The 15107-nt window shown below is 43.2% G+C and overlaps 1 protein-coding gene across 1 annotated transcript; it reads right to left on the bottom strand.

The window, feature by feature from the left end:
• Window positions 1–254: 254 nt before the first annotated feature.
• Window positions 255–12643, bottom strand: COPS8 (COP9 signalosome subunit 8). Its single transcript, XM_050899920.1, has 8 exons — window positions 12489–12643; window positions 9100–9170; window positions 7510–7558; window positions 5856–5988; window positions 4767–4874; window positions 4219–4281; window positions 3008–3049; window positions 255–1718 (listed from the first exon to the last, which is right to left on the bottom strand). Exons 1-8 carry the CDS (start codon window positions 12564–12566, stop codon window positions 1639–1641), a joined length of 624 nt encoding a protein of 207 aa, XP_050755877.1. The 5' UTR covers window positions 12567–12643; the 3' UTR covers window positions 255–1638.
• Between the last annotated feature and the right edge of the window lie 2464 nt (window positions 12644–15107).

Raw genomic sequence — 15107 nt, 5'->3', positions numbered from 1 at the left:
AAGGGGAAATTTTCACTTAGCTCTTCAAGTACTTTACACCTTTGCATATTTTAAGACATCTGAAGGGTACCAATGTTTTTTTAATATAAAACCATACACAGCACACAAAGCTGTTCAAAATACCTGTCTAGGCATAATGTATTGCATTAATCTTTAACTAGCCCTATCCAAATTAGACCAATAAGAATTCATTAAAAAACTAGCCAAACCAGAACTGTACTCTAAGGAAAATTAAAAAAATCAAGTAGGCAGGGTCAGTGTAAACATGTTCTTTAATTTCACTGAAGATAAATTTAGAAATCCAAGTCTCAGGTGGGTTTCAAATAAATAATCATTTTGAGTAAGTGTTTACATATAAAGGGAGCTCTCAAAGCAGCAGTGCACAGTTTATAATTCCTCCCTGCTAACACATCCCCCGGAAGAGAATGTACAGTAGGTAGTGCACACCAGAAAAACAATCACAATGTACAGCACACTTGCCATCTTCAATGAAACCACTGAATACGATGTTGAAAAGGGGGGAGAAGCAAATGAAGGCATGCACTGCCCTTTAAAGCACCACTATTTTCCCACAGCCTTTTTACCAGCATAATACAAATAAGAAGCCTGGGAATACAAGTCATCTTTCTGCTTCTAAAATCCACCCTCAACTCAAAGATTAACACAGCAGTGCTCTAATCTAGAAAATGTATTCCTCAAACTGACATTGCAGCGTAACATATCATCCCCATGCCAATTGGTCTCTACTCAGGGACACCTACTCTAATTTTTAAATTCTTCAACAACTGCAGAGGTAATCCAGAAAGCTTAAACATCGGTCAGAGTTGTTTCTTGTAGATCCTGGCCCAGTGTACTGAAAAGAACCAAGATGTGACAGGTCTCAAGAAGGTGTATGGTTACCCAGCAAAATATCTGGTGTCCTACATCACTCAAAACCTTCCAAAAGTAAAAATTCTTCCTCAAAGTGAAGTTTTGCCTTTCTTAAATGACCTCAATTATTCTGCTGTAAAAATATGCCCGATGTGAAATTTCTCACATCAAAACAAGAAGAGTTAACAATCCAGAAAGACCAACAAGAAAAAAGATCAATTATAAATATGCCACAAATATACTTGCAAAAGAGTCACTGTAAATTGTTTTCTTCTTTAAGTTACTGTTTCATCAAAATATTTTCTCTCTGCAGATACGGGTAGGGCAGTCTTCTGCTCTTTGTACTTTAGGTCAACATGCAATTGATCTGTGATAAGCACTGCAGTACTCACCATAGAAGCACATAACCTACTAGCATAAATTCCTCAACACAGTTAACCTGCTTCATTACTCATTTTTTTTACTTCTTCATTTCTAATACACCTGAAAAAAGTTCAGCCTCTCTCTGCTATGAGTCAATTAAAAAAAACTTACTATGTAATACTGCTGTGTACCTACTGAATAAATATTACAGGAGTTAAAGAATCATTTCAGTTGCTAGCTTGGCTTTGGCAAAACACAAATTGGGCTAACATACACTGTATACTTCACACATTTGAGTAGGGGATGCTGCAACGTTTAACAGATACGAAATAAAATAAATCTTAGATTTCTAAAACTGTCAGTACACAGGATTCCCAAGTTGTTCTGAATACAGGAGCAGGGTAATCAATTTTCAAGGAAAGCCACATAGTCAGTCAATCTGGCCAACTGCTGTTCATTTGGAATTGGTGGAACCGGAGCAGGTTCTACAAAGATAAAACAAATGCATAATTAATGAAATTAAAGCAAATCCATCCGCAATACCATCCACCACAAAAGGAAGGAAAAAATTAAATGCATCAGACTGTTTAACTGTCTTAGGGGGGCACACCTTAACTGTATCTCCTACCTATGCAGCTTTATACTTTTCTGTTATCTGCAACATTAAGTAGTCCAAGAGTTACTAACAGCAAAGATAGCTGTAACAAGTTCCAGTTGTCAGCAGTCTCCAGAATTATTTTTGCATATACTGGAGTCTGAATTACGAAGACCGACAGTACTTTCACTTGACAAAAAGGCTCCTGGAGCTCTTCAGTTGCTCCTTTCCTTACAAGTTGCCTTACTGAAGATACCAAATAAACCTACTGGGTTATCTAACAAAACACAGTAAAGTACTGCATGGGTTCCAGAAGACTGCAGTGCGCATGCAGATCCTTACATAAATGCCAGCTAACCTGAGACTACAGTTTAACAATAGGTTGGAAGACAAGTGACTAAAGCCAGGGAGGTAAGTTAGGAATTAAAAATCAGAAATAAAAAATAGCAGGAAAATTCTCATTTACTCTTCCTGAAGAGTTAACAGACTAGCATTCAGGATATAGTCAAAGTAGACATACTGCTTAGGGCTGCAAGTATGCAATAGGGGAGGTTGACAATCAAAAGAAAGTTTTCAAAAAGCAAGACCCCAGCTCTTGAAATTGGCTTGGAATTAAACTTGTAGATTTAAGACACTTTTGGCAACTGTTAGACACAGCAAGCCACCAATTCAGATCTGCTGTCACTATCTTGTGAACAATAGAGACAACAGCGTTTTGAGAATCAGCACGACATAACATATTACACCTCAATCTATAGTGGAGCTCTGAGGAAAACCAGAAGACTGCTTTCTTCTACAGGGAAGACTTCAGAAGTCCCACATCACACAAAAGCAATGAAACCTACTCAGAGTTGCTTTGTGAAACAATTGCCTCTAAGTCAGAAGTTTTAGCCAAAATGGTTTTGTTTTAGAGGGGCTGTCTAGCCCTGCTTTGGATTCTGCTCCCTACTTCAGCTACAGAAGCGGGAATCTCAGGCACTCCTTAAAATGTGAGGGAAAGAAGACAGAGGGAGAAACATGTTCACATAGCACCTGATTGGGGCAGGTTTTTTTGAGGGGGGAATGACAACATTCACTTCTCTAGGACCCAATTCCCATTCTGTGGTGCTGTTGAAATTGTGTTTATACTAATCATGCAAGTTTACATATAATGCTACTGATATATCAAACAGAAAGTACCTGATGAAGGAATAAATCTGTTAAAGGAAGCTTCCAGCACACCTGAAGAAAAACACATAGAAGTTAGCCCAGTGGACCAATTGTAAACAGTTCTATACAGCAAGCCAAAACTGGATGAAAGGTAAAGTTAAACCTGCTCATTTATTCACGTTTTACTTCATAGCTAAAAAGCAGAATACCCAAGACTTAGCTGGTTAGACATGCAGCTTCAAAACAGATTACAATCTCCTGCCTCTTTCTTTTGCCTCAGTAGTAGTTCTTGCACTCACTTTTGGAAAAGAACCACATGTAACTAGTTCCCAGTACTTGTAAGCACTGCATATTTTGCAACCAGTTCATAAAAAAACTGATCACATACAAAAGCTCAGGGCTCTGGTTGGTTATGTGCCCCGAGGGATAAATTTCAACACCTTGCCTGGCACATGTTTATTATAATATTCTGGGCTCTGAACAGCTAAAAATTCTGCCCATACAAACAGTATATTTTTTTAGCCTAATAGATGTTGCCCTTTTAGATACGCTGTAATTTGGCTCCTTCTGCCAGAGCTGCTCCGTGCAGTTTATAAGCAGTCATTTCATCCTGCCTTCACTGCTTAATGTTTATTTTTGCCTCAGCCAGCCACAGATACAGCTTCAGCAAAGGAAAAAACAGCCAAGTATTTCTGCAGGCTGAGCTTTGCAGGAACAGATATTCTGTTATCAACATCATGACAGTGAAGAAAAGATCCAGTAGAATAAATTTTAAAAAACAAAGGGAACTGTATCAACAACTGGAGCTCCTCAGAACACAAAGATCCACCAGATCCCTGCCCAAAGAAGTTCTACTTCTCCTAGAGAAATTCTCAGGTTCAAAATGGTATATTTTTTTACTCATCTTTATTAGATTAAGACATGTCATTTGAGGTCATCCAACTTATGTTCCACTGAGTCAGAGCTAAGAGCAGAGGAGGAGCAAGAGAAATCACAGCATATCCTGTCTGCTTTTGTTTAAAAAAGTTAATTTGAGGATGTAGTTTAATCCAAACTACTTGTAACCCCAAACCAAACCCACTGCTTTCTACTTCCTACATTTTATAAGCATTCCATGTTTATAAGTGGCATAAGCCCCCATAAAAATATCTAAAAGAATATTGTGCAAAATTTTAATTAAAAACACCTAATTACTAGAAAATGCTAAACTCAGTGTCTAATGAAATAATAGCTCCACCTACCTGGCTTTTTAGGCATTACCATACGCGTTGAAAAGTCTGCTTGCCAGCCCTGTTCTAATACACCTGAAAAGGCATTTGCACATTCGTAAGAACAAATATCTTATACGATTGCTAGAAATGCAAAACAAGGATGCTCATTAAGACCAGTAAAAAAAAGTATCTCAGTTCATTGCCTGTATGCCATAACTCCGAGACATACTTCTTATAAAAATGCTTATATTTAGACATGTAGTTCAACAAATAACATCATGAATGTAATAGCACATGGAACTAGCTTAATCCATTACCTTCACTCTTCCCTCACCACTGAATTGCTTTAACATTTCCACATATAGAAGGGGAGGGTAACCAATGGTAACTAGTGGCAAATAATAAAAAAAAAATCAAACACTTATCCAGAACCAAGACATTTTTCTCTACTCACTGCCCCATCACTTCTCTTTCTAAGAGTCTCTCAATTTGTATACATGTTCCTATTTACCACCACTTACAGCTCCCTGATCTCAATCATCCATAGAAAAACTATTCAGTGAATAAAAGCAAAGTACCTTTCACAGCTTCTTCTACAGGAAGCCCAACAAAGGCTGCAAAATCATCTGCAACTATTGAGGTATATGCCTGAGAAACCAGTCCAAAGGCTCGTCTCCTAGTTGCATCTAAGAAGAGAGAAACACTGTAAGCAGACAGTAGACTAATCTCCATAACTAGGAAATCTGAGAACGCTTTCCAATTCTAACACATTTGGAAAACCACTACCACCCTTAAAGCTAGCACTTTAGAAGTTCCCCCTCCCTTCCCACAATTCACTGCAGTACCACAGTCAGGAGCCAGAGACAACAGCTTGCTCTATGCCAGGACAAAACCCCTCAGAGACCACATTTAACTTCCAAATGCAGTTTGCAGCATCTTGGGTACTACCACCAGTACATAAACCAGTTTAGGAAACTCTGCTTCTGATGGCTTTCTCCATTTGCAATAAGCTTTGTGTCAAATAGTTCAGAATCAGGAAAAAAATGAAAAAACAATTAGTTAAACTATTCATGCCTTCTCCACCACATCTGCTTTGATACCAAGGCATCTAAAAATCAGTTGTTTCTAAAGCTACAGAGAACTTGTCATTGCAAAATACCTTGAAAGACTTTTTGGCAGCCTGTACTGCCCTCTAGTAGCAAGACTTTGCATGCTACCGTTACACCGTCTATAAAACATTTGTCTGAAGCCACGTTTAAAAGAAAAACCTTTTCGTGTCACAAGGTTCTGAAATGCCAAGCCAAGTTCCCTACATTACTGGTTAAAAGTCTGATAAAACTGGATAACTAATGGTCTGTTTTGCTATTACAGAACAAAACATACAGCATATGAAACCCCAATATGAAAGAATATACAATCACATACACAATCCTGATAAAAACAATTTAGTTTGTTTCTACAAGTTTTTGTAGTGAGCTTTTTATTTACACCTGATACCTAAAACCCTTTAAGTAAAACCTGCAAACACTTGGGAACAATCTTCCTGACCACTTCTGATTTTTCAAAATACGTAGTCATTTGTCTACTTGTCTATTTGTGTTTGAGCACACAGAAATAATTTAAGGCAACATACAATTCCATGTTACCTACAGAAGTTTAATTTCTACCTCTAAGTGCTTCCATGATTGGTTGAATAGTCTCGGACCACTGATGCGCACTGATTGTTGTATAGATTCCTGGAAAGTCTCTCTGCCAGATTCTTTGTCCTACTGACCAAACAGCACCAAGTTCAGCATTTGCCTGTTGTGACAAAAAAAAACCCAGTTAATCCAGAACAGTGCATTGTCTACAGTGACCATACTGTATAAATCCATTTCCACTCCCTTCCCTTTCCCATTGCAGGAGTATATCACAACATCTGTAAAGATGAACATACAAGCATTGGGAAACCTTCTTCTAGCAGGTATCACTGCTGCAAGCTCCCTGATCCATCCTCTGCCAAAACTTTATCATCCACATAAGCAGAGTCTGCTCACATGTCAGTTATACCAATCCAGGCTGACATACCAACTAAAACAACCATGGAGGATAATCTGCACCCAGGCTACTGACTGGAGTTGCAAAAAGACAGGCACAGCTTATTTTCTGCTTGGAGAGATGCTTGCCTCTTCAGTAGAAGCTGTTTTAGAAAGTGCAAAGGCTGTTTGCACAGTGAAAGCAATTTTTAACTTGAGTCTGGCAACCCTGACAATAGGTCACGTTTAATATGGTGCTATACTCGCTACAACTGCTCTCCCACTACTGGTTTTAAGGGCTACTTTTACTGTGTTACACATTGTCATTTGGTCAACTAGACTCCAGAACACCCAGTCAGAACAGCAACCAAACACCAAACTGGGTAGTAAAGTAATATTTTCAATTGTAAGGAGAACCAATTTGTTTCTGAAGTTAAGACTCATACTAATTATTACTTGGTTCAATTAGCAGAAGATTCATCAACACATACACGTAAGAAAATCCTATGCTTTGAGGTGTAACCTTCCCAAAATAATTCATGCAATGAGTTTCCCCCACCAAGAATGATCCTTCACATGAAATGCAAGTTACACCAAAAGATTATTCACAGGATATTGCTGTGCAACAGATACAGCAGGTTTCAGAGAAAGGCCAACTAACATTTGGTCCAGATGACTGTTGACCCAACTGATGTAACTACTTTTTTCTCGAAAGAAAATTATTTCAGAACAATCTCAAGTCCCGTCTTGACCGTGAGGTTTCTTAATACAAGACTACAGAACATGTGTTTCCTTGTAAAATGATCTCAAACTAAAAACCTAACGACAGTAAAGTCTGGAAGCATTTCTGGTATTATATTTAGCTGAACCCTCAAAATGCATCTTTGATCCAAATGCAGTGCAAAACAAGTGCCTTCAGAAAGTTAATCAGTTTGAAGATGCATCTTATCTGAAGTCACTTTTCACTGCACAAGGTATTCTGCACCCTCATGTGGGATGCGGCCCCATCCCAGAGTCAGAGCCATTGCTTTCCTCCAGTTGACTACCCTTTATCGTGAGGCTTTCTACTAAAAAGTCTACAGATGTACTGAATTCTATTGCACCAGATTATTTGTGAAGGAAAAGAGCTGAGCAACTGGGAGATCTTAAAGACCAATATGCCATCTGCTGGGCAAGCAGTTCACAGCACAGAACTGAGCCCAGGGCCACTCACCAACAGAATCCTTGGGGGGGTGGGAAAAAGTCATTATTTGCAAGCTTATGTGAAACCCTTCTAGTATCAAATGGCATTTTATGAAGTACTTACAGATTTGATAGCAGGAGGGATTCTTTTCCAAAGATACCGTGCATTATTCCTAAAAAAATTAAGTTAAAAATACTTCAGTAACCAAATGGTTGCTACAAGGAGACACCAAAAGGTTTGTTCAGATGCTATAATTCACAGTGTCAGTGCTTTAAAGTATTCCTTCTATGTCTACTGAAGTAGAAAAACAAGTTACTCTCAAGTAGACAATATGACTGCCATAATACCACAAAAAGTTCATTAACCACCTCACTTAACGCCAGTTTAGAAAAGGTTTTTCATTTACCTACCCTAGGCAGCGTTTCACAGAAGTTAGTTTTGCAGTTTTATTTTTGGAATAGCTGCATCTTTGATGAACACATGTACAAACAGTAACTTTTCATAGTGTCAGCAGTCATTTAGACCAGTGGTCTCCAAACTTTGATTATGCGCTTCTAGCAGAAGAACATTTTTGAGTGTGCACCCCCACTACAGGCATATGTATTTATAAATTATATACATGTACTACTGTATTAATATATCATGTACATTATAAAGCATACAAACACGGAAGTTAAAAAGGATGAAAAACACCATTTAAAGATATTTTTATTTTACTTATTAATAGTACAAAAATACTTCCTTCATGTGCCCACACCCCATTTTGCATACCAAAGATTTAAGACTGTTTTGTGCATGTTCTTCCCAACCCGGCTTTGTCACATACGTTCTGGAGATTTGGACATATTGAAATATTTAGTCATTGATCTTTAGAGCACAGAAGTCAAACTCCAATGGTTACAAATTCTCAGAAAGATTTAAAATGCAGAATAGAGAAAAAGACTCACTGCTTTTCATCAAAGCACAATTCTAAAACTCCAAATTCATTTGAACCAAGGTTACCTGCATTAAACCCAATACTCAGTATCAGCGTTGAGGGAATTTGCCCTGAAAGAATATACATCTACAGCGCAAGAAAACACTCCAATCTTCGAATCCCCACACCAGTGCTTACTTTGGCTTGGTAATCAAACATAGCAATGTCATTTATTCTGCCTGAATAAATAATCAGCAATTTCTCAATAAAACCCTAAACACAGCGAATCAAGTTCACATAGGGACACGGTAATAATCCACCAGACCCAATTCAAAGGATTACTGCTTCATGCAGATTTAGCTCAGTCATGCCAACAGTATCCCTCATTTTTAACATGATGGGGTTTAGAGCTATCCTGCTGTAATTTAAACACAAGGAGCAGCATGCAATCTTACTCAAAACAAATGCAGCCTTGAAAAGCTACAAATCAAAACACCAAAGTGTTCAACGCTTCCCAAAGGAGACAATTTCACTATTTAAGGAACTTTCTTCCTAAAGCCAATCTGTTTCCCTACAATTCAAAAGGGTGGGCAAGAGCAAACATAGGAGAATAATTTTCCTGACAGACCAAGGGGTGACAGACTTAATTCCGTGAATATTTTTTTTTAAAAAACACAGCCCTGCCTACATGCATTTTGTTAGTCACACAACCAGTTACTAATATTCTGGCAACTGCAGCTCAAGCTAATAGTGACAAATTCAGTATCTGAAGTTAAAGATTAAGACAAGCCACTTACATGTCATTATGCAACAGGTATAAAGCTAGAAGTTGGCCATAAACAAGGGGTGTTGCAATTCCTCCAGGGGCCTAAAAAACAAGTACAAATAATTTGGTTACATATTTTAAAAGCGGTATCTAACAAAATACAGCAGGAAGCCAAGTTTAATGAAAACTGAATGCTCCAAGACAATTGATTTTTTTTTTTCATATCACATAATAGGACTGGACAAATTGTCAGAGTTGCTATGTTATATCAATGCAGTTGTCTCTTACAATGAAGAGTTAACTTGCACACGCCAGAAGTTTTACTTAGGAAACTTTGTTTTGCTGCATGAATAAAGGAGGGTTACCTCTTTCATTACTCTAATGTTCTAGCTTGTGCTTACACAAGTGGTAACTATCTCGCTTTACAGTTCCTCACAAACACTTGTTTTTAGGCACTCACAATTTCATTTATCTTGAGCTGAACTTCAGTTCAATTCAGGGCACTCCACCAGAGTAAAGCTTCTTTGCTCACTTTGCTCACAAACCAAACTAAGCTTTGACACTTGCCACACTTCAGCAGACCTCACAAATCATATAAGTAGAAAAAAAAGAATTATAATAAAGTTATAAAATTTTGAAAGTCTATGATCATTTAAAAGCCAAAAAGATTTCCCATAAGGTTTTAGCAATTTACTAAAGGATAGTGCAGCAAGCACTCACAGGAAGCCAATTATGCAGCTATTTGATTTAATTACACATGTGATTTATAGGCTCATCTAAGCCAAAAGCAGGTGACTAGCTGTGCCGTCGAGCAGATACCATCCTCCTCTGCCATTCTTACACTGTTCCCAGGGCTCATCATCTACATAAAAACACAACAGTTTCTGCAACTGTTTCTTGGATTATGACCAGTAAAACAAAGCCAAGTCAATACCACCTGTTTGAACTGTATAAGTTCACCTTCGGTGTGTCTCTGTACTAAAAAGAAAATTCATTAGTTTCTGTGCCAGAAGACTAGTGGAACAGAAGGGAAAGCTAACCACCACCACCAAAACAACTAGATTTACAGTCTACAGTCTTACTGAAGGAAGCTCTGTGGCTGCTTCTATCCTGCAAAAAAAAAATCAGCTTACATATCAACTCATGATCTGAAACTTGAAGGCTGTCAGCATATTGGTGTGTCCACAAGGATCTTGATGTGGATGTAGACACGCACAGCAAATAACTTACCGCCTTTATCAAAGCATTTGGGCACAGTTTGCCAGGGGGCATCTGTTGCCATTTACTCTAGGAGACTCTGCTGACAGACACAGCAGAAACCTTGAGCAGAGCACAGTCTAAGTTCAGTGACTTTGTAACAGCTCCCAGTGACCCACCGAGGTGCAACACCACACGCTCTGCAGCAAGGAAGTGAGCAGGATATGTTAAACTTCCTCAGATGGCTGCAAAAGCAAAGACCAAAGCCTGCTGGGCTCCATCCCTGACACTCAGAACTCAGCCTGACACCACCCTCCCACCACTCCACAGAGGCCAAAAAGGCAGCCAAAGCCACCGCAAGTCAGGTTCAGATGGATTGGCCAGCAGGAAGGGGTAGCCACACTCAACTCTCCCACATGGTACAAGGGCACTCTTCTGCTTCTCTATGCTCACACGCCCATCACTTGAGGCAGCAGGTAGCTCACATTTTCAGCACAATCTCCCTCCAGCTCCATAACACTCTTCTACAGGACTCAGGGCATACCAAGAAACTGCAGCACCATGCTGAGAATGTGAGAGGCACCTGGGCTCAGCACAGAAATACCACACAGAAACATCAACTGAAGCTTGATGATTGTCGTGGTTTAACCCCAGTCAGCAACTCAGCACCACGCAGCCGTTTCCCCCTCCCCCTCCCAACAGGGTGGGGAGGAGGAAAGGGAAAGAAAAGAAAAAAAAAGTAAAACTCATGGGTTGAGATAAGAACAGTTTAATAACTAAAGTAAAATATAATACTAACAATAGTAATAATGAAATATAATAATAATAGTAATGAAAAGGAATGCAACAAAAAAGGAAGGGATGGGAGGAAAGAAAAAAAAACAGTGACGCACAATGCAATTGCTCACCACCCGCTGACCGATGCCCAGTTAGTTCCCGAGCAGCAATCCGCCCCTCCCAGCCAACTCCCCCCTGTTTATATACTGGGCATGACGTTCCATGGTATGGAATACCCCTTTGGCTAGTTCAGGGCAGCTGCCCCGGCTCTGCTCCCTCCCAGCTCCTTGAACACCCGCTTGCTGGCAGAGCATGGGAGACTGAAAAGTCCTTGGCTTAAGGTAAGTGCTACTTAGCAACAACTAAAACATCAGAGTGTTATCAACATCATTCTCACACTAAATCCAAAACCCAGCACTGTACCAGCTACTAAGAAGAGAGTTAACTCTGTCCCAGCTGAAACCAGGACAACGATGCACACCTGTAAGTAAGGACCCCTTCCACTTAAGGGTTATACTTTCCACTACAAAGCTGTGTGGTTTGTCAACACCAAAGTTCTGCTGTTGCAAGCAATCACATACAGGATCAACTCTCTCCCTTCAATGCCTAGGGTAGCAAGATCTAAAAGTCAGAATTACTAAAGAGCGCATGAAACAAAAATTCAAATTTTTCCCTTCTTTCAAATCGCTACAGTGGGATGCATGAGCTTCACATTTAGAAAAGCACTGGAAACTCCACAAGACAAGAAAGGGTCTACAGATATTACCCAGGAAGAGCTTTTAGCATTAACATGGCACCTCTTGAATTTGCCACAGGCTACAGTCTGGTACACTAACAGCACACACAGTCAGACTTGAAAACTCATCAAGCAACAGAATTTAAAAGAGCACAGAGGAAGCTTCCAGTGTGAGCTCCCATAACAGGTGCGCCACTGATTTAAGAGTAATTCAGCGCCCCACTCCCCTTTTCAACACCTTCTTTTCCCAACCACGTGAGACACACGGAGACACACGAGCTTCTCTCTCTCACCCCCCCCCTCCAAAAAGACTCTAACATTCATACTAAAAGACACTCACTTATTTGCCTGCAGCTTCACAAGTTTCTGAAAAGCTTTTTTGGCGGGCTTTTCCACAAGCGGCAAGCTGAAGCACCGAGCCCTCACCCACCTCACAAACACCCACAGAGGCAGACAGCCACGAACGTCCTTCCTTGCAGGATCCGGCGAGACTCTCAAAACAGCGCTTCCACGCAAAAGCCCGCACTTACCGAGACTGGCGTTACCGGTGCCTCTAACCCCCACCGCCAGAAACGCTTGTGCCCACACCCACCCGCGCTGCGGAGCGGCACCCAGCCCCGAAGCCTCGCCACGGCACACGGGGCCTCAGCCAGGCTCCCGGCACCCCCGGGCCCGTCCCAGTAGGGAGCGCGCCCCCCACCCCGCGGTACCTCAAGCTCCTGGGTCTCGCACTGCTCCAGGAGCTTCTTGAAGCTGAAGGAGTTCTCTGCCATCACCGCCACGGGCATCTTCCCCTCACGGCGCCCCGCCGCCGCCAGCCAGAACCGCCTCCCCTCAGGAGGCGGCCGCGCCTTGACTCCACTTCCGTCGCCAGCAGCACGCACTTCCGCCCGCCACTTAATGCGCGCGAGCCTCTCTAGCCCCGCTCTTTTATGTGCTGGAGGACTGCGGGGGCGGGGAGCCAAGGGCGGCCTGATCAGGAGGGGCGTGACCAAGACCTGGGGGCGTGGCCAAGGGGGGCGGGGGCGGGGTTACGAGCGCGGCGCGCCGGGGGGGTTGGGCAGCACGTGTGTGGAACCCGCATTTTTTAAGGAACAGGTAGATTATACCTTCCCCCCCCCCCCCCCCCCCCCCCCCCCCGTTATTTCTGTATGTTTGTGTGCAATAAAGAGATTTATGTTTAATTTTTTATCTGTGTATGTCACATATTCTGTGATGTATAAGATACATACCCTACGTCCTTTATTACGCATTACACACAGAGTATAATATAGCATCTGTGCCTGTACGGTCGTCTCCTATAAAACAGCACATACACCAAAACAGCACACACTACGCTAAAATGGCACGTAACAGCCTATGGGCTATTCTATAGGTAGGACCACCCCTCTGCCGTGGCCTTGCTGTGGCTCCGGTTCCCATCCTCGGCGAGGTTCCCATCTGCGGGGAAGCACTGGGACCCCCCCGGTCCTGCCCGCCTGTCCCCAGCATCGGGCTCAGGAGCCGTGTTTGGGACCCGGGAGGGGTTCGGACACGTTCGCAGCATGGAGCGCAGCCCCGGTTTGAGGCACACCGATTGGCGGAAAATGGCAGGATTCTCACCAGATCTTTGCCATTACCAGGGCCACAGATGGAAACTCTGATTTTTTAGGGTAAAATTAACCTGAGGGCCCAGTTTTCTGCAAACCCTTGCTTTCCGATACACCGAATCTGCTTTCCACCGTCATCCGCAGCCCCGTATCCCTTGAACAAAGCCTGACCCCAGCACTCCCCCGCCACCTTCCATCCCCGGCGCTACCCCAAAACACCATCCCCAAAACCATTTATTCTTCATATTCGGCCAGGGACCCCCTCCAGCCCTTTACAAGAGAATTTCCCCCAGCCGTGCTCAAGAGCTGCACCACCTCGAGGCAAAATTAGGGTGCCCTGGGCAAGCCTGACCCAACGGCGGCAGGGTGCTCCGGAGGTGTTCCCCACGCTTTTGGGTTGAAAAAAGGGAAGAGTAGGGACGCTCGGCCTCTCGATGCTTTGGCATAAGGGAAGGCTTGGCCCCTTTGCTGGGGAGTCTCCACGCTCTGGGAGAGTTCTTGGCTACGGAAAAATAAAAAATAACGTGTGTTTGTGTCCGCTTTGGGATTTGCCCGGAGGAGAGCATCTTGGCGGAGGGCTCCAGGCGATGGCACTGCTGCTCCGCCGGCTCAGGCATCGCTTTTCCCAGCAACCGACCTCGCATCCCGCTCCCGTCCCCGCCGGCCGCATCGATCCCGACGGCTCTTTGTTGCCCCCAGCTCCGTGCCGGCGTCGCTTTGACATACGGACATCTGAGAGGAACATTGTCCTCACCTTTTTGCTCCCATTCCCAATTATCTTGTGCTTTTCGGGAGGCGAGGGGAGGGAGCAGAGCGGATGGCAGCTTGTGGTGGTGCTGGCGGGAGACCTTCCCTTAGCACCGGCGGGTTTGGGGTCAGAGCATCCTGGATTGCCTCCATGGAGCGCGTTGGCTTGGGAAGGCTTCATCTCGTGCTGGGATGTCACGGGCTTGCTATCCTCCATCCCAACGTGGTCCTCCTTCCCGGTGCCGGGTGGGAAGGGACGAGCTGGTCCCCAGCACCGCTGGCCATGCTGGGCCTGGCCAGAACCGCAGCCTCTGCGCGTGCTCCTTCTCTCTGCGGGGCAATCATTTCATTTTTGGGGAAAAAAAAAAAACAAACAGTAAAAACGGAGCAGATGAGAGGTTTCCACGAGAGGGCACTAGCTGCAAGAGAAACTGCCTAAAAATTCCAAGGAAACTGGAGCGGGGCCGTGGCTGCCGCCAAACATCCCACTGTCCCTTTCGTGCGAGAAACTTTCCATTTTGGGGGTGGTTAAGGCTTTTTTTTATATTTTTACTTGCAGGATTTCATTACGCTTTTGGGACAACGAAGGAAGCGTTGCTTTCCAGTTTGGTTAGCTGAGCCTCCCAAAGCCACCAGGACCTCTCTGGAAGCAATGCCTCGGCGTGGGGGCAGCCGGAAAAGCTCTTTCCTCTCTATTTTTTAATTCTTCCCTCCATCCCTCTCCGCTCGCCTTTCTTTAACGCCCCAGGGGCCATCTCCCTGCGAGCCCTGGGGTGCTGTGCTCACCGTGCTCCGCTCACGCTCTGGCTCGGCCAGCGTGATGCACCAAGCCGAGCCGCATGCTTCGGCGGCCGAGGGGGGATGCGCTTCCCCGTGGGGTCTCCTACCAAGCCGAAAAAAATCCCTCCTCTGATGGAAACTTGCTCTGTGCCACCGATTTCAGTGCCCCGCGCTGGCTTGCCATGGTATTTTGTTTCCTCCATGTGCATGAGC

The sequence above is a fragment of the Gymnogyps californianus genome, chromosome 7 (assembly GCF_018139145.2).
Source record: "Gymnogyps californianus isolate 813 chromosome 7, ASM1813914v2, whole genome shotgun sequence".
NCBI classification, from domain to species: domain Eukaryota; kingdom Metazoa; phylum Chordata; class Aves; order Accipitriformes; family Cathartidae; genus Gymnogyps; species Gymnogyps californianus.
Note: the sequence above shows the minus strand (reverse complement) of the source record. Positions and strands in the feature narration are given on the sequence as shown.